At 36.6% G+C, this 21,536-nt stretch overlaps 2 protein-coding genes across 4 annotated transcripts in view; one reads left to right on the forward strand and one right to left on the reverse strand.

The window, feature by feature from the left end:
• ATG2B (autophagy related 2B) overlaps positions 1–17,645 on the reverse strand; it is a 43,891-nt gene extending 26,246 nt beyond the window's left edge. Inside the window, exons 1-14 of the mRNA XM_085225572.1 lie at positions 17,033–17,645; positions 13,454–13,616; positions 12,414–12,566; positions 11,465–11,567; positions 10,367–10,529; positions 9,723–9,902; positions 7,761–7,857; positions 6,629–6,811; positions 5,864–6,018; positions 3,586–3,697; positions 3,188–3,449; positions 2,191–2,341; positions 1,577–1,669; positions 1,222–1,410 (exon numbers count right to left, since the gene is read on the reverse strand). Coding sequence (XP_085081698.1) covers positions 1,222–1,410; positions 1,577–1,669; positions 2,191–2,341; positions 3,188–3,449; positions 3,586–3,697; positions 5,864–6,018; positions 6,629–6,811; positions 7,761–7,857; positions 9,723–9,902; positions 10,367–10,529; positions 11,465–11,567; positions 12,414–12,566; positions 13,454–13,616; positions 17,033–17,194 — 2,166 coding nt within the window. The 5' untranslated portion in view covers positions 17,195–17,645. The remainder of the gene's footprint in view (positions 1–1,221; positions 1,411–1,576; positions 1,670–2,190; positions 2,342–3,187; positions 3,450–3,585; positions 3,698–5,863; positions 6,019–6,628; positions 6,812–7,760; positions 7,858–9,722; positions 9,903–10,366; positions 10,530–11,464; positions 11,568–12,413; positions 12,567–13,453; positions 13,617–17,032) is intronic.
• Positions 17,016–21,277, forward strand: GSKIP (GSK3B interacting protein). 3 transcript variants are annotated; one of them, XM_085225578.1, is made up of 3 exons: positions 17,016–17,131; positions 18,526–18,784; positions 19,399–21,277. In XM_085225578.1, the coding sequence occupies exons 2-3, from the start codon at positions 18,527–18,529 to the stop codon at positions 19,558–19,560; spliced, it is 420 nt and encodes a 139-aa protein (XP_085081704.1). In that variant the 5' UTR covers positions 17,016–17,131; position 18,526; the 3' UTR covers positions 19,561–21,277. The 3 variants fall into 3 exon arrangements, with proteins under 3 accessions (XP_085081704.1, XP_010710176.1, XP_019471405.1); XM_010711874.3 differs by lacking the exon at positions 17,016–17,131 and adding an exon at positions 17,668–17,815; XM_019615860.3 differs by lacking the exon at positions 17,016–17,131 and adding an exon at positions 17,831–18,124.
• The last annotated feature ends 259 nt before the right edge of the window (positions 21,278–21,536 follow it).

Below are 21,536 nucleotides of genomic sequence, written 5' to 3' on the forward strand. Positions count from 1 at the left end.
CAAGGACCACTGAGTCCAACCCCCATCTCCATACAAAATCACCCAAAATTCAAATCCTATGTTTGAGAGTGCTATCCAAACATTTATTCGACTCACAGCAGCTCAGTGCTGTGACCGCTGTCCTGAGGAGCCTGTTCCATGCTCACTACCCTCTGGTGAAGAATCTCAATCTGACCCTCCCCTGACACAGCTCCTTGCTATTTCCTTGAGTCTTGCTGCTGTCACTAGAGATCAGCACCTGCCCTTCAGTCTTCTCTTCTTTAGGCTGAATTAGTCAAGTGACCTTGATAAAACCATTACTCAAAGATTTAATAAATGCAACGCTACTGTTGAGAAGCCAAGAACTACCAGCATGCATGGCTGCCCCTTTCAGTATGTCCTGGGTTCCAGCTCCTGTCACTGACATGTCTCATTCAAGACTTCCCTGAGGATGGCTTCCTGTTGACCATCAATGAAAAGACTCACATTTTCAGAACATAACTGTATCAACAAAAGTTGTTAATATCTTTTACATTTTCTATACAATTAGCAAAATTTCATTCACTGATATCTGGACTCTCTTAATTATGTTTTGAAAACTAATTGTTCTGTAATCAATGAAGCAATAAAATCCTTTGACAGTATTTTTTCTTGTGAAAAAATCAGTTAGTTGGATTAAACCTCTATTATGTAACTTAAAAAAGAACCTTCAAGTTAAACATTCTTATGCTAAATATACTAATATTAATCCTTCTGACATCTTGAACCAAGATTAACAAGCTGCAACTTCTGTTTGCCCTCAATCACTACAAGGTAATGCATCTGTTGCCCATCCCTTCTATTACCTGCGCCAAAAGTGGATATGGCACAGTACAGAAAACTGGGCTGACAACTTAAAATTTCAATACATATGTAAAACTGTAAGCAACAGTTACTGCTTCTAAAAGGCATGATAGAACAGATTTGAAATTAGCAATCATTCAAGATTTCCCCTTTTCGTCCGGCTCTGTTTGTCTCAAGAAGCTGTGCACTTACACAGTTTATGAAGAAGATAACATAGTTTTTAGGTCTTGTTATCACACATGCAATCACTGAATCTAAAACAAATATCCAAATCAGACAGCTTCTGTTCTTTATCTGAACTTATAAACCAACAAAAAAATCCCAAAGGTTAGAAAACTGACCTGTCTTCCTGTTGCAAAGATTCAGCATGATTCTTAATAAATTCCATTTTTAACTTACCAGATTTATGTGTTTGTTGTATGAAGTATACATGTGAGATGCCATCATCTCCACTGTAGTTAGTTTCTGTGGTTGAAGCAAGGAATTTAATCTGTCCACAATACTAATATCCAGCTCACAAAACACTGGACTTAACTTTATTTGTAACTCTGCTTTCTGCGGAATAGAACTAAGTCTGCCTTGACTACCCTGAAAAGAAAGAGAAAAAGTACTAAAATCCTTAAAAACAATATAATGAAGCAAATACTTATATGTTAAGTACTCTCAGTTGTACAAGATATCTTCTTGCAAAAATAAACAGATCTAGACAAAGGCTATTATGCAGAAACATGGTGTTTTCCATATCCCTCCTTACCTGAGGTCCTCTATTGTCTGAATGCTTGTAGTGAAGCTGAAGGCATGGCAGAGCATGAGAATCATTTTCTTCTTCAGAATGAAATGTCAGCAGCTTTAAAATAATAGTCAAGACAATTAATGGATAAGAAGAAGAGTTGCCATAGGTGAAGACATTTATGATATTTTTACTAGAAAAGACAGCATGTAATACTGGATTCAAGTCAATGAATAGAGCCTTGGCCCAACCACTTAATCCCTTTGCTCACTTTATTAGATGCTTCTCATCATTAAAAGAGCTGGAACAATAGTCATCATGTAAAGAAACTTCCCCATTCCTTAACTCCATGAGTTAGTGTTTGGAAAATGCTTACTCTAATTCCCAAACTGAGTTAAGCATATTTGAAAGAGAAGTAAACCAGTGAAGTCTGGCTAATTAATACCACTTTTGACAGATATGACAGCAGTCTGGTTCAACATCTGATCTTAAAACAAGTATAAGACACATCTTAAAACCACAGTACGTATCAACTTTTTACATAAATACTGAAACTATTTTAAAGTCTAGCATTTTCAATTACATAATTTATATTTTCTGGGGAGATGCCCAATTTTTTATTTATTTATTTTTTTTACCTCTGTATAGTGAGGCTGAATGGAATGAGAGTCCGTAGAGAAAAGGCATTCCAGAAGCTCCATATTCCCAATGGATAAATCCGTACTAAAACTTCGAGAAGTAGACCTTTGTCTTTGTTCATAGGACACTCTGATGCCAGTACCTATAAATCTGAATTATAAAAATTACGAGTTACAGAAATTAGCATGAAACAATAAAATTAAGAAAAGTCAAGCTTCCAGCATGGGAAAAAAGTATCACTGCAGATCTTTTAAACATCATTAAAACTGTTAAAATTTGTAACTTAAAATGATTTTTCTACTTATCGCTTCAGCAACATAATGAAAGGATTTCACATCACATGTTCAGCAATGATTAATGTTCAGAAATTCATTACAACCACTTCAGACATCTAACTTAACATGTAATTCAAGAAAAGCTGGAAATCTAACATCCTTATTTAGACAAAGTCTGACACCTAAGAAAGCTTAGATTAGAGCCATATATTAAGAAAATATATTTTCTCTCCTAAATGTTCTGTATATCAGACTGTGCTGGGACAATGAAAAGTTCTGGACAAAAAAACAATTGAAGTAGGATCTTCTTAACTGTACTGAATTTGTATTTTGCAGTAAGTAAAAAAATAAATTTCACAAAACAGAATCTTTCTTTTGCAATTAAGATGGTCCTAAAAATATAACTATTTTTAAAGAAATCTTTTACGTAACGATCCTGATTCCACGGCTTTCTGCAGAAGAAACTGTACCTAGTTTAATTGATCTGTAATAGAAGGGAGCTAGGCTCACTTCATTGTTTACGCACTTATGGTTTGTTTTTTTTAAATAAAAATAGCAGTAGTCTTAGACAAAAGGTGTCAAAACGTAACGCTATTTTGAAATGAACAGTCTAACGTTCAGTTAAGTAGCAAGCCCAATGGATATAAATTTTACTGTTTATTCAAGCTTACTTAACAGATACATATGTATTTAATTGGTTTATAAATAAGCAAAGTTATACCTAAGGTGATCATGAGAACAAGCTTCTGAAAATACTTCTCGGAAGGACAGAAAATCTTCAGTTGCAAACTTAACTGGCTCAATCTTTTCTATTCGGGCAAAGAAATCTCGAGCCATTGGTGTCAAAGGGTTATGGTTCAGTGAACTTTCAGGTGGAGGTAAAGGGTCAATATGAAGTACAGACACTGAGAAAGTTCCCACTGTGAGTCTAAAAAGAAGCTCAGGTCTGGATTCATCCACAGAAACAGATCTGGATGGAATAGCTGAAATATAAAATTAAGTTTGTGTAAACAACAAATTCATATCATCATCTTACTTTTTATTTTCATTTTTTTACCAATCAAAGTTTATTTCCAGTATCATCTAGGGAGCAGAATGCAAATCAGCATTTTTACTTACACGTCCTCCTTAAGGAAGCCTGGTGAACCACATTGGCTGCAAGTGAAGAACCTCTTGGAGGCTGTAATTCTTGTTTGTTACGATCAAGAAAATCACCCCAGGTTGGTTGAAGCTAAAACAAAAATATGTATGATCTTAAGTTTGCTAAATAGATGTGTATGTATGTATGTGTGTATAATATATATATATATATATATATATATATGAATAAAAAGGTGGCTGTTCCAAAAGTAATGCCTCTTATGTTATTACATTAGCCCACACTGTCAGAGGTGAATGTTGGAAGTAAAACAACAGAAGCTGAACTTTTCCATTAATATTCCATTGTTGCCAAGCAACAGATGTCAGCAGAGGGGTAATCTGACAAAAAGGCATCTGACAAGAAGCAAAGGTGTGAAACTGAGTTCCTCCATGAAGAAAAAATTGCACCCACTGATGTTCATCAATGCTTGCTGAACATTTGTGGAAACCAAAGAGTGGATGTGAGCACAGCAATAAGGTGGCTGTTGTGTTTCTGCAGTAGTTGGCAGCAATGTGAATGACAAGCCATGTTTCGGATAGCCATGTACAGTCACATTATGAAATGAAGAGTGTCTCAATCAGCTCATCCGCACAAATCAGCAGATCAGCAGATTATGAACAGGGAATGTGTACAGAGCTTAACATCAGCTTCAGTCCATTGGAAATGAGAGTGGCAACGTTGGAACGTGAGGTTACTAATATTTCGGTCCCACAAGTGCTCATTCTGGAACAGAAAGAACATTGTATGCAAGTTTATCAGGACTCGCTGAGCCAACATGAGGCTGAAGGTTTCCTGGATCGCATGATTACTGGTATGAGATGCAGTGTCAACTCTACAAAACAGAGTCAAAATGGCAGTCCATGTAGTGGTGACATGAAGTCCCCATCAAAGAAAAAGTGCAAGACACAGTGAATAAAGTGATGTGCATGGTCTTTTGGGGCAGGAAAGGGGTGATCCTTCTGGATTTCCTGGAACCTAGACAAAAACAAAACAAAACAAAACAAAACAAAAAAAAAACCAAACTCTGACCGCTATATCACAATGCTAACTAAACTGAAGGATCAAATTTCCAGGGTCAGGCCAGAGAAAAAGACAACCTTTCTCTTGCAACACAATAACATCATGCCTCATGTCAGTCTGAAGACTGTGGAGCACACTGCCAATCATGGTTGAACTGTCCTACAACGTCCATTAGGCACCTTCTGACTTCCATCTGTGCACACTGACGAAAGATGCACTGCAGGGACAACATTTTCCTAGCAATGACACTGTCACAGCAGTTGTGAAAGAGTGGGTCACCTCCACTGGTGCTCATTCTTACAAATGCTGCATGCAGGCTCTTATTCATGGCTGGTGAAAAGGCACAGCTAATGGTGATTACATGGAAGAACAGTGTTAGACAAGAACAGTCTCCATCACAGAGTGTTATTGTGCTTTTTGTGTATGTTGTAGTTTCCATGGAAATAAATAGGAGGCATTATTTTCAGAGCAATCCACATGTATGTGTGAATATGTGTATTAGATCTAGCAAATAAAGGCAAAGTAACAAAGAAATCTGTACAAAAACAATCAATAGCATATCATTTCATGGCCTGTTAAAACTCAAGTGAATTAAGCAGATACGCTTTACTTTAAGTTATACTTCTTAATTTTATGATAGCCTTTATCACATATTTGTAAACCTGGATATACTTGGTCAGTCACTCAAAATATATTCTCCTGTTTCTCTGTAAAAACCATATGTTTTCCACTGTTTTAACTAAACATTAGGCAGCTAACAAATTTTGAAAAGACAGAAATATCAACATTTTTCTCATACCAGGAATTAATACAATGATTTTCTGCTTTTTATTTTTATTGCCATCACTAATGTAGTCCATAATAAAAGAAAACCCAAATATTCAGTTACAAAAACAAATGGATCTTTTGTAAGTTTTCTACATAATAAAGCAAGTGAAAACAAATACATTCCATTTCCTGTCTCAGTAGCCAAACGGATGAGAATCTTTCCAATACAGTTTCTATATCCTTCAAGGAAAAACTGTCAGATCTGAACACCTTCACTGCCTTAGTGAAGTTCTTGAACAATGTCTGGCCTGTCCTCAGACACAAACATACTAGTTAACACATTCAATTACCCTAGTTTTGCTACAGCTCTTGATAATGCAAAGAATATTAATACAACACAAAGAAATAAAAGAGGAAAAAAAAGGTTGATTTCAAGAAGATTTCAAATATAGCTAATACTATACATACCACTGTTGTGCTCAGTGGAGATCCTGCTGGTGTGTTTGTATATGTACTGGTTAAAGACAAGTCTAGATCCATAGTTGGAGGGTCTCCAAGAGGTGGAAGGGAGGAAAGGCTGTGAGACATGTCCATTTCAGCCATTGAAAAGAAAACTTCTTCCTCTAACGAGAATCACACGTATTAAAGAATTATTCTCTAATGAAAAAGGATTATTTTAAAAAGAAATGCATTTTTAAGTTCTGTATAGCAACAGCTATACAGAACAGTCAAACAAATATTATTTACAGGAGCTCCAAGTTAATAATCTTAAAAATATTAGAAAACAGAACATTTGACTTCATATTCAAGTTGACGTTATTTCTTTAAGCTCATACACTCTTTTGACAAATTAATATACTAAATCTCAAATAAAAAACACCTAAAATAATAATGCAAATAAAAATGTAAACACAAGAACAACTGAACTGTTTTTCATTCTGCATTTCATTTCCTCAATGTGTTGATGTTACAGTTCACATACATTTACCATGTCGCACATATTAAATGTGCATACAGATTACTAAACTCTTTCAAATGAAGCCTAGCTTAACCTCATTGAGCCTGATATTCATTTTTACTCAATACTGTAACTAATGGCTTAGAATAATTCTACATTAAAGCTACTTTGATACTTAATCTGCCAAGAATAAAAGCTCAACAGCTATTTTATATAATCTCTCCATATAGTCTAACAATGGGCTTTCTGCTACGTTGTATCACTTTTATACTTGCCACGACTAGAAGGCGTTCTGGCTGTCTCTGTCTCATAGAAGCTCTGTTCAGATGAGGCTCCTGCAGATAAAGACTCTTTTCTTAAATAACGTTTCAATTCCATCTGAATTCGATACTCATCTTCCTGCTGCATTGGCCGATTCTTCCTATCTTTATTAGACAATTCTATCCTGCTTAGGCTTTCTGAATTTAAGAAGAAAAGTAAAAAATTCAAAATGCACTGTTATTTTCTTACCAATATTTATAAAAAAATTCAGAACCATATCTGAAAATTAACTAGCTGTTGGAGCTGGGGTATGCATGCAGATGCATTATTCGAACACACACACACACACACACACACACACACACACACACACAACCAAATTTACTCTTTAGCATTACTTGCAACTCTGGAGTATTTTATGGTCATATGCAGATTTTACTACTAAGGAATTACAAAAATATCAGGTTTTAAGATGATACAAATGGGAATGCTTTTTCATTTAGCCAAAACCAATTAACAAGTCCAGTAAAAGAAAAATATTAGCATCATCAGAAGACTATTAAGCTTGCAGCAAGGATTTGACAAATCTTCTCAAAAAGACAACTAACTGTCTATCCAAATAGTAAGCATTGTTACATCAGGAACACACGGAAAACAAAAAGCAACAACAAAAATAAACATTCTTAGCCTGTTATTGCAATGTTCTAAATACTGCTTGTTGATTACTTAGCAAATACAGACAAATTTTTCCTCAAGCATCATCTATTAGATGTTTTCGGTGCCTGATTCCAAAGCACAGTACAGAGAACAAACTGGATTGCTAAACTCATCTGGTCAGATAGAAGCTATAAGAACAAAAACTGTTCTGGCTTTCTGACCATTTTCAACTATCATTTCCCCAACTGTTCCATTCTACTCTCCCAATTTATTTTATTGTCTACGTTTTCATAACCAACAATCTCCAACTGAATACAAACTGTATCACAGTACTACACAGAGCAGCTACAGAGCTTTTTGCTAAAATCAAACAGAAAAGGATAATCTATCACCACACATGCTTTTTTCCAGTAAAGAAACTTGTTTATCTTGTAAATCTTCATTTCTGTCCACATAAACCCATTTAATATTTACAGGATGTTCACTTGCCTGGTCCAGCAATAGCTGCTACCATGTCCAATAGAAGATGCACTTGCCTGGGTGACAAAAATAGATGTATAGAGTCTATCTGCCCATCCACATCCAACTAAAGAAAGGAAAAAACACAAAATCATGAACACAGTTTTCCTTCTAAAGTCTCAATGATTTTGATAGTAGATTTTCCTGCTGTACAGCATACAGCCATTTCAGTAAAATTTTTATCTTCTAAACACCCAGAACTTGTAATTATGTACTGCAACCAATCTGTAGCTTGGCAAAACGAACACAGATTTGCCACCCACAATTTACTTCCTTAAATACAGATCATACAATAGGGAAATTAAAGAATGCTAGTAGTTTTGCTTGCTCAGCATTTTTAAAAGCAACCAACAGTATAAAGTTAGTATTACATACAAATTACAAAATACTGAAATCAACATCTTCTGAAGTAGATTTTAAAAGCTGTGGAAGTTCTCCTCAGAACTACTCTTTATTGTAGAGATTAATAGATTTAAATACTTCCTTGCAACAGAGTGGGGGTGTTTTTAAATGTCTCATTGCTTTGACACAACAAAGCAAGCCACTTACCTCGGAAGATCTACTCAAGGTAAGTTTATCTTAACAACTTGCCCAGATTTGTCAGTTCTAGATTCCTACACTCCTAGACATTGGTCCACTCATGATTATTACTCATTTTATTGTGTGTCAGTGACAAAGATCTGGTAGCAGGGTATGCTGCAGGGGTGTCCTCTGTGAAAAGGAGCCAGGTGCTGCAAGGGCTGGCTCCTGTATCAGACTCTCCTCAGGACACAGCTGAGCCCATCAGCAAAGGTTTTCACTTTTGTGAAAATATACTTAAGAAAAGGCAAAATGCTACACAGTCTGAGAAAGAAAAGAAAGTTGTGAGAAAAAATTGTGTAAAACCCAAGGTCAAAGGAGTGGAGAAGGTGCTCCAAGCACTGAAGCAGAGGTGCCCCCTGCAGCTCACGGAAGATAACATGGTAAAACAGTATTTCCTTGCAATCCTACAATTGTTAAAACATTATTTTAATATCAGAGAGCATATAGTTATACAAGTTTACTTATATACTCACACCTTTTTTTTTTTTTTAAAAAAAAAAAAGCACTCCTATTTTCAATTGCTTTGTTTCTTCTATCTTTATAAGTCAAATAAAAGACTATTTTAAATGGTGGCACTTAAATTTGGCATTATTATTTGATTGCTATTAATTTTAATGTAAAAATTCAACAGTTGAGGTATTCACAAGAGCTTTATAATGCTGCAGTGCTGTAGCCTCAGTAAGCAATGTTGTAATTATATCTTTTTAAAACTTAAGTGTTTTTAATCAGTCATTTAAACATTCCACACGTACATAGGCAAAGTCAGTCATAGTGCTACAAGGAAAAAAAAAAAATGGATCTACAAAGCAGCAGGAGTATCATGAAAACAAAACTATTTTCTCAAGAGTCACTGCAATATATGAATTCAGTTTGTCTCCACAACACAGGAATTCTCCTTTAAGAGATGTCAGTGCATTTCTTGTACCTTGAAATATAATTTTAATTTGTTGTTTTGCGATTCCCTTTAGTGTTCACTTTGAATTGAAGTAGCAGGAGAACGCCAAAGTAGATAATGCACCTCTCTACTAAATAAATAAATAAAAAATAGACCCACAAACCCAAACTGGACTTACGTACTTATTCATATAAGTAGAAAAATACCCTAACAGTTATGTACTTGTTAACAGAAAACATTTGTACATTTTTCCTGCCTTTTATTACAAATCCTGAGAACAGACCAGCTGGCCACTGTGAAGCTGTCTTATTAGGGATATGTATTGATTCTGAATGAAAGAACCTAAAACAAAAACTAAAAGTATTGTTACTCTGCCTTTTTTGTTGTTGTCATGCAGTAGAAAAAATAAAGTCTTACGTGACTATTAATTTAAACATCAGGAAAACATGACTAACCTTAGCTCCAGGAAGTACTTCATTTTGCTTTAATGTTAGGCTCAATTCAATTCTACCAATCAGCTTACTGATCTGTACAGGATCAGAAGGAGTAATTTCTGGCAAGTTCCTTGTTAATTGTGGATGGGGCTCATAATTGATTTTTGGGTTCCAGCTGGGTGAAAGCTTTGGTTCAGTTGCCTTGAAATGTTACACAGAGAGGAATTAGAATGTATGTCATTTCTTATCAAAAAGACGTAAACATGCATAAGCTTATCACACAAATAATAGTTATAAACAAATATAGATTTGACTGTACTATTAAAACATACTTATTAACTGTTAAGAAACAAGTAAGATCTGAAACATCAGGCCTTCACAAAAATTGGAGCAAGTTTCCACAGAATATTAACTTAGAGAGTATTTCCACATATTAGAACTAGCATCCAGATTCCAGTACAATACCACCTTAAATTTTACTCAGTCCTAAAGACTCTATGTTCTTCCCCCTTGCCAAAACTAACAGAAGAGATTATGAAAGTCACTAAGCACAGATTCAAGTAGAAGTTTAATTTCTATATCCTCTAGAATGAATCTAATATATAAGCAAACATTCCATTCTATTCTTCATCACGTGACATTTTACATATTGCATTTAATTTTACCAGCTGTGTAGCTGAACAGACTGGGGAGGACTTTGTTGATGCGGGAAACTCGTCCCAGAAGAAAGAGACACCTGAGAGCTGAAGTAACTTGTGAGCAAAAGCTGTGGGCTGATGCACATTAATTCCAGAGCACTCATCAGCAGTTTCATCACAGTACATAGTTCTGGGAGACAAAAGCAAGGAAATAAAGATGGTAGGAACATGCAAATTTTTACCTTTATTGTGCCATATAGCCTCTAAGTTTGTATATACTCTCTCTCTTCAGACTATTTACAATGCCGTTGACTGTCCTGAAAGGAGAAACCACCACTCTCTGGGAATGGGTGGAAATCTTGAGTTTTCTACATGACAAATGCAGCATGCTTTCAGTGTAATATATCCTAGATATTACCCTAGAACTTATGTCTAATCTGATAATAAAGAGCCTGTGCAACACTTCCATACAAATGTTTCCATTGGGACGTACATAACGCTTGTTTCAGAACTGTGACTTTTGGAAAATCTACCACATAACATCTTTATGTAGTCTGTAAACACTACCTGAAAGAAATATTCTGGAAGTCAGAAGTAGAGAGAATGTATTCCAATTCCATAAATTTTCTGTGCGATTACATTTCTTACATTATAATACTGAGATGTAGAATAAACAGCAAACTCCTGAAAAGTTTCCACATAACAGAATTTGCTGTGGAGAAACAGATCTGCTGTTCCATAAATAAAATGTATCAAACATCAAAACAACATGCTACTTATTTCTTTCATGTGAGAGGTCGCCTCATCTGCTAGTACTATTCACTGACATTTGAACTTCTGAGAAATGGTGTTCATAAACTGCAGAAGTGGTCATTAACTTGTCATTAGAAAAGAAATCTAGATCTCTTCTGATTTGATGATTAAATATTTTAGCTTAAACATCTTAAACAGAAGTTCAGTGGAGAAACTCTTTACTGACTTTCTAACAGGTATTCTTAACATGATTGCTGAAGAACTACTGTCTAACTGTATGTAAAAACTGTGCACATGGGTACAGAAAGTGGCAAGAAAATGTCTTTTAAACAAAAAAAAAAAAAATCAACAGATTGCTATTAAAATTTTTACCTTTCAATTCGAATTTCAAGCGCAGTTCCACTTTTAGAATTTTCCGGCACGTGTTCGATTCGCAGAACAGTATCTAAGAAGGTAACTTTCACTCTTCGTAGTACTTAAATGAGAAAGTTAAAACAGCAAAGTCACTTTACTCAATAATGACTTTTATAAACCAAATGAACACTTTAAATTGGGGAAGTTCTCAATGAAAATAAATTGCAAAATTCAAGCGGCAATGTAAACTACCATTAAATGTTTAATACACACATTTACATCGTGCAACCAACCTTCAATGCAAGTGACAATTCAAACCAAGTTGTTCTACACCTCACCATGGATGATCCTTAAATCACCTGCTTCATTTTATCCACATTGTCTAAATGCTTAAACACTGCCATGTGTTGTTTTACTTTGCTACTTCTATTTCTAGAACCAATTTTAAAGATTTCCCTTAGCTCAGACATTCTAGCACTAGGCTCTCCACTGCATGATGTGGTCATCAGTCCTAATTTTCTTCCATTTAAAAACACGCAGTTTCTAAAGAACATCTAGCAGCATAGCGTGATTAGAGATTGAGAACTATGTCATAACAGGTCGGTTTTCTGGAAAAAATGTTTGAAAAACTATTGTTTTTTCTTCAAAAACATCACCACTAACAACAAGGGACCTCACCAATCATTCTCTGAAGCAGAGATTTACCTGGATGTGCTCTGGTATAAACAAAAGCCAATTTGGCACTGAAAAAGGGCTCATTCTGTCCACTGAAGGGATGCACAAATACTTTTGTAACTATACCTGTTGTTTTTTTTCCCCCTCCTGCTTTCCTATTTAAGCTTTACAATAAACAAGTGAAGACATGCAAGACAAGTTATAGTGAACGAAATGTCATTTTGTAAAACCAAATCACAACATAAATTGATAATCTGTGACATTCATTCAGACCTCAATAATGAATTCATACCTGTTTCAATAGTTTCCGCAAATTTTTCAAGTCCTTCAAAAGGCTGGGATCCTTCTCCTTGTTCATCTGTCAATTTTTGGCTAAGACACTCCTTTGCAAGTTGCATACTACTGGTCATAAAACTTGACCAATACATAGGTTCAGAGCCAGATGCTGCAGAGTAAGAGAAATATTAATAAATTTGGCTGTAAAAATTTTGAAACAATGAAAACAAAACAAAACAAATTTGGCACAACAACAACAAGAAAAGTTTTATCAGATTAGTAAGACATTATGATCTTTCTTTAAGGGATATACTACTTCAAAATCCCTTTAGATTGTATTGGCATGATTCTGGTACTTGAAAATTCAATATAAATGAGAAAACCAGAGTGAAGAGTAACCAATATTCAAGACTGGCTTAAGTGAATAAGTTCACTTAAATATTACTGTATTGGTATGACTTGCAGGCATAATCAGCAAAATGAAATCAAAAGAAATTATTGTCTTTACAAATTATTTTACAGTTTCCTATTATATTTGAAACATACTCTAGTTGAGAAAGGACTAAGTAAAGTTTAAAATGTTATTGTAACATATTAACTTATGAATGCTTTAAACATCCAGACCTGAATTAATACCTGTAAAATAATAAAACAGCAATTCAAAAGCAAAGCATGTACTAAGCTGAACAAAATTTTTAGCAATCAAATTAATTTAACTGAAACTCCTATCAGCTAATGCTGAGCACAAATGCAAACATGATAAACAGACAAAACATTCCAGCTTAGAATTCAGGGTAAAACTTGCATTACGTATTTTTTCTACTATTAGTTATAATACACTCTGCATCAAGTATAACTAAACGAATGTGAGTGAATAAATAAAGCTGTCTTCTAATATTACCATTCTTTCAAAGCAGTAATTTCACATCAGAACGTAAGATTGCACAAAATTTAGTTCCAGTTAAATAAACAAGAATGAGTTGAGGAGCATGAGTAAGTAAGTTACTTGAAATATCTTGCAAAAGAAAGGAATGAATAAATAAATTACAAGCCTACCAAGCCTTGGTCTTGGCCTGAAGACCATCTCTAATCCTTTTAATTCTAACGCACAGTTATCCTGTAGCAATGAACCCCATGGAACAGATAAAGAAATTGACTGGATAAAACCATCTGTGACTTCTAAAGGTGCATCTGCAGACTCCAGGATCTCATTCAGACACTAGAAGGAAAAAAAAAATAAAAAATCAAAAGAGGAACCATATAATTTTCAGCATATTAACAACAAAATATAATGCATATATATTATACACTTGTGCATATAAAGCATACACTAAATATAATAACAAAGAAAACAAATCAAGCTATCAGAAAAGGAATTCTACTCAGAGAGACAATAAACCAGTTATTTTCAAGTATTTTGATTCCATTGCAATTTGTTTTCCACTTAGTTCTAAGCTTTCAGCATAATACAGTTTTACCTCTGAGTACCTGTATAACCAATGCTTCTACAATACATCAATAAATTCTGTTATAACTCTGGTATAACCTATTCATTTTCTGGCAATACTTTCAGACAGTGAAAAACAGGCTAAGAGTAAAACCACCACAGGTATCTGGCTTCTGTGACAAGACTATTTCATAAGACCTTAATTCCAATGTGTTGCTTGTTTTAGTTTTCTCTGTGATAATTGGACACTGTATCCAAATAATCATTCCTTACTGCATACTACTCTTGCCATTTCTAAATAATACTTAAACTCATTTAAACTTATGCTCAGCACTAGTTTAAAATTTTGACAATCAAAACTCGGTTTGTAGACCAATATTTTACAGAAACTGCTCCATTATCATTAATCAGATCTGCTATAGTGATATTATAAACAAACCTACAATCACACTGTCCTAAGTAACACCAAGAATGAAACTCATTACAAAAAAGGAAACAGCTCTGAAGATGTAACTCAGGACTTTGACGCTGCCCAAATCCTCAGAAAAGAATCTTTTTTGCACTATAGAGCTTTCACTGCAACCATGAAGTCCAAAGAGCCAACTATAAAACTCAGCATACTCCTGTCAATACACACATGCTCTAAAATGTACAAACCCCCTTGCTTCTGCTCTGATTCAGAAGTTCAACAGCTTCCATTTTAATTAAATAAGCACCATCAAGGCTAATAAAACAAAATCTAAGTCAAAACCAAATTTGGTGAGTGTAACTTCCTACACAAGATCCTACAAAATATTTGGTTGCAGTATTATTTGGACATAGTATTCGACAGATAAAAACATGTGGTTTCGACCTTTCTGTCTTGAAAAAAACCGACTGATTTTTATACCAAAAAGTGTAAATTTATGATTAACACACAAATAAGGATTTAAAAGATGTTTTCCATTTTTAAAACGCTGTTCCATAGGATCACTTAAAAATAAAAATGAACTGAAAAACTTTAGAAAACAAGATCTTTCATTATTAAGTCTTCAGTTCTACCTGTCATGTTAATTTGCTGCTCTGTTTACATTCTTAGTAACTTTGCTTTTAGAATTTGTTTACTTTTCCAGTTTCTGTTCCAAAGTCTACTCAAGAAGTAGAAAAAGACATCCATTTCTAAAAAACAGGGCCTGAAACAGTTCTGTTAGGAAGTTATAAATCAAAGTACTAGTAAAGATTCAGTGACATTAAGACCTTATTTTGAATTAAATGTATTAATTATAAATAATATCTGAAGATTAAAAAAAAAAAGAATTATTTAGCATGAAAACCTTATTTGAAATAACCACCAAATAATTTAAATTACGCAGATCTTCATAGATAAATTTGCTATAGAAGGAAGTGAACTATTGAAAATGATTTTGAATAAATCTGACCTCTGAAATCTTTTTGCTACATTGCAACAAAAATATTAAAGTACGCTCCCTATTAAACAGAAATTTACTATTTTAAAGGGGAAAAAAATATATATATAATATATATATGTATTCATATATAAAGCATTTTTATATCAATTGTTCCCATAAAGAAGTAATTAGATCATTCTAAGACAAATTTTAAGAGTGAAGCACAGTCATCAGAACTTGCTCCCATATGGGTCTGAACACACAGAGTTGGAATTGCAGTCATACCACCAACTGAAGCACTATTCAGTGTATATTAAAATTCAACCACAAATAATGTGGGTTATATTCCAACTTTTCTAAAGAGCACGGGAATCAAAGAAGTTACAGCAACAGCCCCACACATTCCTACTATCTCTATAAGCTATAAACACATGTACAATATTGGCTAAAAGACCTATATTAAGATGAGTAAAAGTATCCACAAAAATGGATAAGACAACGAGCAAGCCACACTCATTCTGGTGATTCATCAAGAACCAGTTTATGATCACTAGAAGGAAACAGAGCTTCCACAACATCTGTTTTGCAATCTGTCATACATGAGAGTCACGTGCAGAGAACCTTAAACGTGTTATTCATTGTTTACAAGTCAGAAAGACAAATACTAATCTACAAATGGGAAAGATAATCTGAACATCAGCATATATGCATTTAAACACTCTGTATATACAATTAACTATTCATTTAGTACTGTCTGTAACTGCCACAGTTTCAAAGTACTTGTATTTTAAATAATGAAGACTGCTGTGACACCCACTAGAGGGCATAACATTTCAATTAAAGCCTCACACAAGACAGGAAAGCAAACAAACAGAAAAAACCACCAAACAATAACAAAACCTACACTAAAATGCTGGCCATGCTGAGCATTTCAGCAAAAATCTGTCTTCTGCCACTTTCAAACTTACTTCATATAGAAACTGGAAAAGAACTATGTGAAAACCTCAGGAATTTACAAGCATTTTAAAATAATGCAGTATACTAAAAACAAGTTTTGAAAGCAGTATGTAAAGCAGTAAGCCTGTGCACTTAATCATATACGCTGCCTTGAAAGTCAATGAGTGACGCACACAGGTGCTTAAGGCTCTTCACAGCAGTCACTGGACTCACAGGTACAACCAAGTAACATTGGTAATTAACCCCAGAAACTTTACGAAATACTACAAAGAGGGATGCAGAACTGTATTACTACAGCAGGCTGGAAGTACACGTGTGTATGTACAGGTGTATACATACACGTATACGTTTATAAACATACACACCAGGACTGAATAAAGCTTCGGCTGGCTCTAAGCATGGCAGCCCACCTGCTGAGCATGCGCAGCTGAAAGCAGCTACACATTTCCTGTCAACACAGACCTCCAGCATTTCAAGACCAGGCTATGCAGAGGTCTAAAAACAGCCCCGAGTTCAGCACGACACTGTCTGTAAGAGCTAAGCTGCCTTCAAGCTGAAAACAAATGGCAGTCAGAGCAGGGATCGCTGTGTTTATGTCATCTCTGCTAGTAGCCAGTACACCAGATCCTAGGCAGTCACACGAGCAATTGCTGATAGTCTGGGTAATATTAGCTCCTCCTCCTCCCTGCCACCAACTCTCGCCTTTCTTTACACTGCCAACGCTTCTCCCCCTTTCCTATCATCAATGATAACAACAAAACCGGGTCACGGGGACAGAGCACCGGGCGGGTGCAGACGAGGGCAGCGATCGGCGGGTCCCTCGGGCACAGAGGCGTCTCTTACCCACTTGTCCAGAGGGACCTGCGTCAGAGAGCCGGTGCCCTGGTAGAGATCCAAGCTGAGCTGTTCCAGGCTGAGCTTCTCCTGCAGGAAGTGGCCCAGGTACCTCTGCAGCAGATACCTGCAGGCCCTCTTCTTGATGGACTCTGAGAACGGCCACGGCATGGTGGCTGCACGCTGGGAGCCGCGGGGCCGGGATCGGGACGGGGCTGGGGCCGGGGCGACCGCTCGGGGGTGTGCGGAAGCGGCCGGGCCCTTGCCCGCCCCTCAGCGCGGGTTACCCGGAGCCGGGCTCCCCCAGCGCCCCTCGCACGGCCGGTGGGGCGGCACCGCCTGCCCTCAGGCGCCCGCAGGTAGCTCCATCCTCACTCGGCCACCACCGCCGCCGCCGCCATCTTCCCGGCGCCCGGCGAGCGCGGAGGGGACGGCGGCGCCGCACGGCACGAGGGCTATGGCGGCGGGAAGGGACCGGGAAGCGGCCGGGGCCGTTCGCCGCGCCAGCTCCCGCCTTTGGCACGGCCGGGTCGGAGCGACGAGAACCGCTCGCCGCCTTCCTCTGCCCACCTCCCCCACCGCGCCGAGCGCCGTCACCGGCACCGTGACGCAGGGCGGAAGTGGCGTCTCCGAGCGGAGGAGGCGGGGGCGGAAGCGGTGGCGGGAGGCGCGGAGGGGGGCGGTGGCGGCGGCAGCTGAAGGAAGTGGCCGTGGGCGAGCGGGGCGGCCGCGCTTCGGCGGGACGGCAAGGCGGCTGGCGCCGTAGCGGTGTGGGGCTGGGCGTAGGGGCTGGTAGGTGGGCTGCCTCGGGGTGAGGTGGGAGGAAGGCTTCCTCTGTGCTGCTCTGCCGTGATCTGTGCGTGTTGTGAGCGCCGTTAAATCGCAGCTATTCTCCGAGGAGCGGAAGCTCGGCAGCTCTACGACCGGCTCTCCCGCTGCTGGGAGTTGGCTGCGAAGCCTGCCCTCGTCTGACGTTTCTGGGCTGTGTTGATAGTTGATAAACCGAGTGAGGGAGTCGTTCCTTAGCAAGGCTGAACAGAAAACTGCTGTTCTTGTTCTGCCCTCGTAATCGCTGATAACCCGTTTAGGTCACAGGCCCTCGTAAGTCTTTCTTAAATTCACGGATAATAAGTTATTATTTTCAACAGCCATCGGTTGTGGCTTTTTCGTACCTAACTTGGTTTTCCCGGTGCATTCGGGATCAACAAAATGCTGAATTAGTTACTGCTGAATCATATTGGAGACTTATACAACCTGAGCTGCTTGCATAGGAGGCAGCAGTTCCTTCAGTAATGTTTCCATGTGCTGATGTAACCTGAAGCTTTTCAGAAGCTTTGTTTTGACTTTTCTGGATTGCTGTAGGATTCATTCGCTTTCATATTTTATTTTATTTTCCAATGGTAAATACATTTACTTAAGTTGTAGCTCTAGCTTTGTGGTGTAAATGTTCAATATTGACTATAGTGGGGTGATGAATCTATAACAAATGCTTTCACATGCAGAATGGAAACTGACTGCACTCCTATGGAGTTGACCAATAATGCAGAGTCTGAAGAGGATTCTGATTACAGAGACTTCGAAGAAGCAGATGTAAAAGATATGAGACTAGAAGCTGAAGCTGTAGTGAATGATGTTCTGTTTGCTGTCAGCAACATGTTTGTTTCAAAAACCCTTCCGTGTGCAGAGGATGTGGCATATATCAACGTGGAAACCAGGGAGAGGGGCAGATACTGTGTGGAGCTCACTGACTCGGGACTAAGGGTAAACTACCTTGTTTATAATTCCTTAACAGTCTTCATTTTGAATGATGTTCCTGTTCAGAAGGTACCTAGAAAGCAACTTCAGTTATACCAAAACTGCATGCATATCCCCTTGTACTTTTATGAAAGTCAGTTCTATGTGTTCCCCTACAAAGTGGCACTTCTGTTAATGCAAACAAAGGAAGAAGGGAAGTTGGTTGGAAAATAGGCATTTAATCGAGGCACTTGCAAAATAACAAGAGCTGAAGCAGTTAATGGACAAATTTATTATAAGCACATCAGTCTTCTCAGGTGCCTAGAAAAATTAGTAAGACGGTGTGTGTACAAATCCATTCTGCACCATTTATATTGTTTGTGCAAATGTGTAGAAGTAAGACTTCTTTCAGCAGTGACAGTGATGGATTTGACTACTATTATAGAGAAAAAAGCATTTGAAATGGTCTAAATACTGTGTTACCAGTAAGACCCCCAGTAGAAAACATAGACTGAAATTTAAATCGTTTTTTTTTTTTTAATACTACTGTACAACTGGCAAAGCTAAACTTTTTGATACCTGTTTCTCATTGCAACATGATCCTAATCACAAAAAAATAACCAGTGATTTCTTTGTTGCAGGTAGTAGCTTATGATTTTGATCAGACTGATGACAGTTTGCAAAACCCATACCATGAAACTGTCTACTCCTTATTGGACACGCTCAGCCCTGCATATCGGGAGGTGTTTGGGAATGCATTACTACAAAGACTGGAAGCTTTGAAGAGAGATAGTCAATCGTGATGTACCCTGAAGGAAGATTTAAGACTAAAAGGAATTCTTTGTTTGAGGCACTGAGATCTTTGTTACAAATGCAGCTGCAAACATTTAAAGATTCATTTCTTGCATTGATATCTAACACATACTAGAACTGTTCTATAATATATTGCTGCAGAAGATTTATGCATATCACAGTGCTATCCACTTGGATAGACTGTAAAACTAATCAATGTTTTCTTTTTGTTGTAGGTGAGCTTATAACTTCTTTCAAAAATGTTCAAAAATATTTGGTCTCTTTTCAAAGTTTTACTATTGAAAGCTTTTGAAAAAATGTAGAGAATGAATGTTATATAGGCAAGTAATAATCATTTTTTGTGCTTACTGGTTATTGCCATATCTGATTTTTAACATGGAAATTAACCACCTAATTACTGTCCGTTAATTGAAATTAGTTGAACAAAACAAGCAGTTAACTTCTATTTCAAACTAAGAAATAGACTTTCACACCAATTTGCTGTGCATAAATCTGAAAGTTCTGAGTTTTGATAACAAGAAAGCTCTTGAGCAGCTGAGTGTTGCTTATATAATGACAATGTCTGAGCTAAAAGGAAACTTAATTATTACTTGATCCGTCCACAACAAGCAACAAACTCCAAAGAGTAAATGATCTACCATTACTATATGAATGTATTGTCTGAATTGCAAATGAACTAAGCACAGAAGTAAGTTAGGATATAATAGGTTACATTCCTTAAGGATGATGTATGTATGTTATATTGTGACTTTTTGGAAGATTTGGAAGACATTTTAGCTTGTTTACTCTTCTGAATGTGTGTTTACATAATGTGCAGGATATATATATACCCAAACTATTTTTGCTTCAGCCTTTACTTTCTACAACATGGTAATTTGGTACTCCTGTTTTTCAACTTTTCTTCCTCAATTTTACAGTATCCTCTCCTAATGAATACAAGTATGCATTGTAATACTGATTGCATTGTATTGGTTTGAAACCAAAGGTATGAAATTTATTAGGACTAACACAAGCTGGAAGACGTAACTTGTATTTTCTACTTAAAAACTGGTACAAATCTCTTTATAACATATTGCTTTAACTTTTCAAGTATGTATTGAGTGGTAGACTTTTTTTAAAAAAATACTGTTACTTAGAAATACTAGAACTTCTGAACTCGCACTCTATGACCATGATACTACTTGTATTCTTGTATTATTCAATATTTGGGCATCTTTATTTATCCTGTCATGCTGTTGTGCTAAGTATATCTGTATCTTTATTGGATCCATGCTTAGGAACATATCAGTCCTTGTGAACTTACAAATTCTGTTGACTTCAGTAGAGCTGTATTGACTTACACCTGTTGAGGAGTAGCAATATTAATTGGAGAAGGCAAACATTGGATTTTTTAGAATAGTTTTGGGATAATGATGTTATAACTGTGATTGGTGAGATAACCATAGTCATTTTTTCCATTTTCTACAGCTTAATTTGATGTTTGTTTAATTATCTTGTTAGGTTGATACTTCCAATGTTAATCTTTTGATCCTGGGTAAGGACCTATACTGTAAAATTTGTTCATAGGCTCTGTTTTGCACACAGGTCTGTGGCATGTGGTTAGTCCTCTGTGAGGAGAATGTACTTTACCAAATTTATATTTAAATATTTTCCCTTGCAGTTAATTTCCTTGTTCAATTTAAATGACTAAAGCATTAAATAAATGCACCAGTGTGTTAGTGATTTTTACGGGGGGGAAGAGAGGGGAGTGAACAACCAAAATGATTATTTTCATAAACACATCTTAAATATCAGATTATTAACAAGTATTTCAGAAGTACCTTTGACTGTAAACTTATATCCACTGAAACTGTTCTGGAAAGATAGAGCAGGTAACTGTAAAGAGGATCTTGGAAAGGAAGCATGAGAATGACAAGTGGAAAAAATGCCAAAATTATTGTTGTGCTGCCAGGTTTTTTTTTTTTTC

Source organism: Meleagris gallopavo, chromosome 5 (assembly GCF_905368555.1).
Source record: "Meleagris gallopavo chromosome 5, MGAL_WU_HG_1.1, whole genome shotgun sequence".
NCBI classification, from domain to species: domain Eukaryota; kingdom Metazoa; phylum Chordata; class Aves; order Galliformes; family Phasianidae; genus Meleagris; species Meleagris gallopavo.

Bases quoted from the DNA above. Each gene is read 5' to 3' on its own strand.
- GSKIP (XM_085225578.1), top strand. From the start codon at position 18,527: ATGGAAACTGACTGCACTCCTATGGAGTTGACCAATAATGCAGAGTCT. The intron at 18,785-19,398 runs GTAAACTACCTT...TCTTTGTTGCAG, and splicing joins TCACTGACTCGGGACTAAGG to GTAGTAGCTTATGATTTTGA.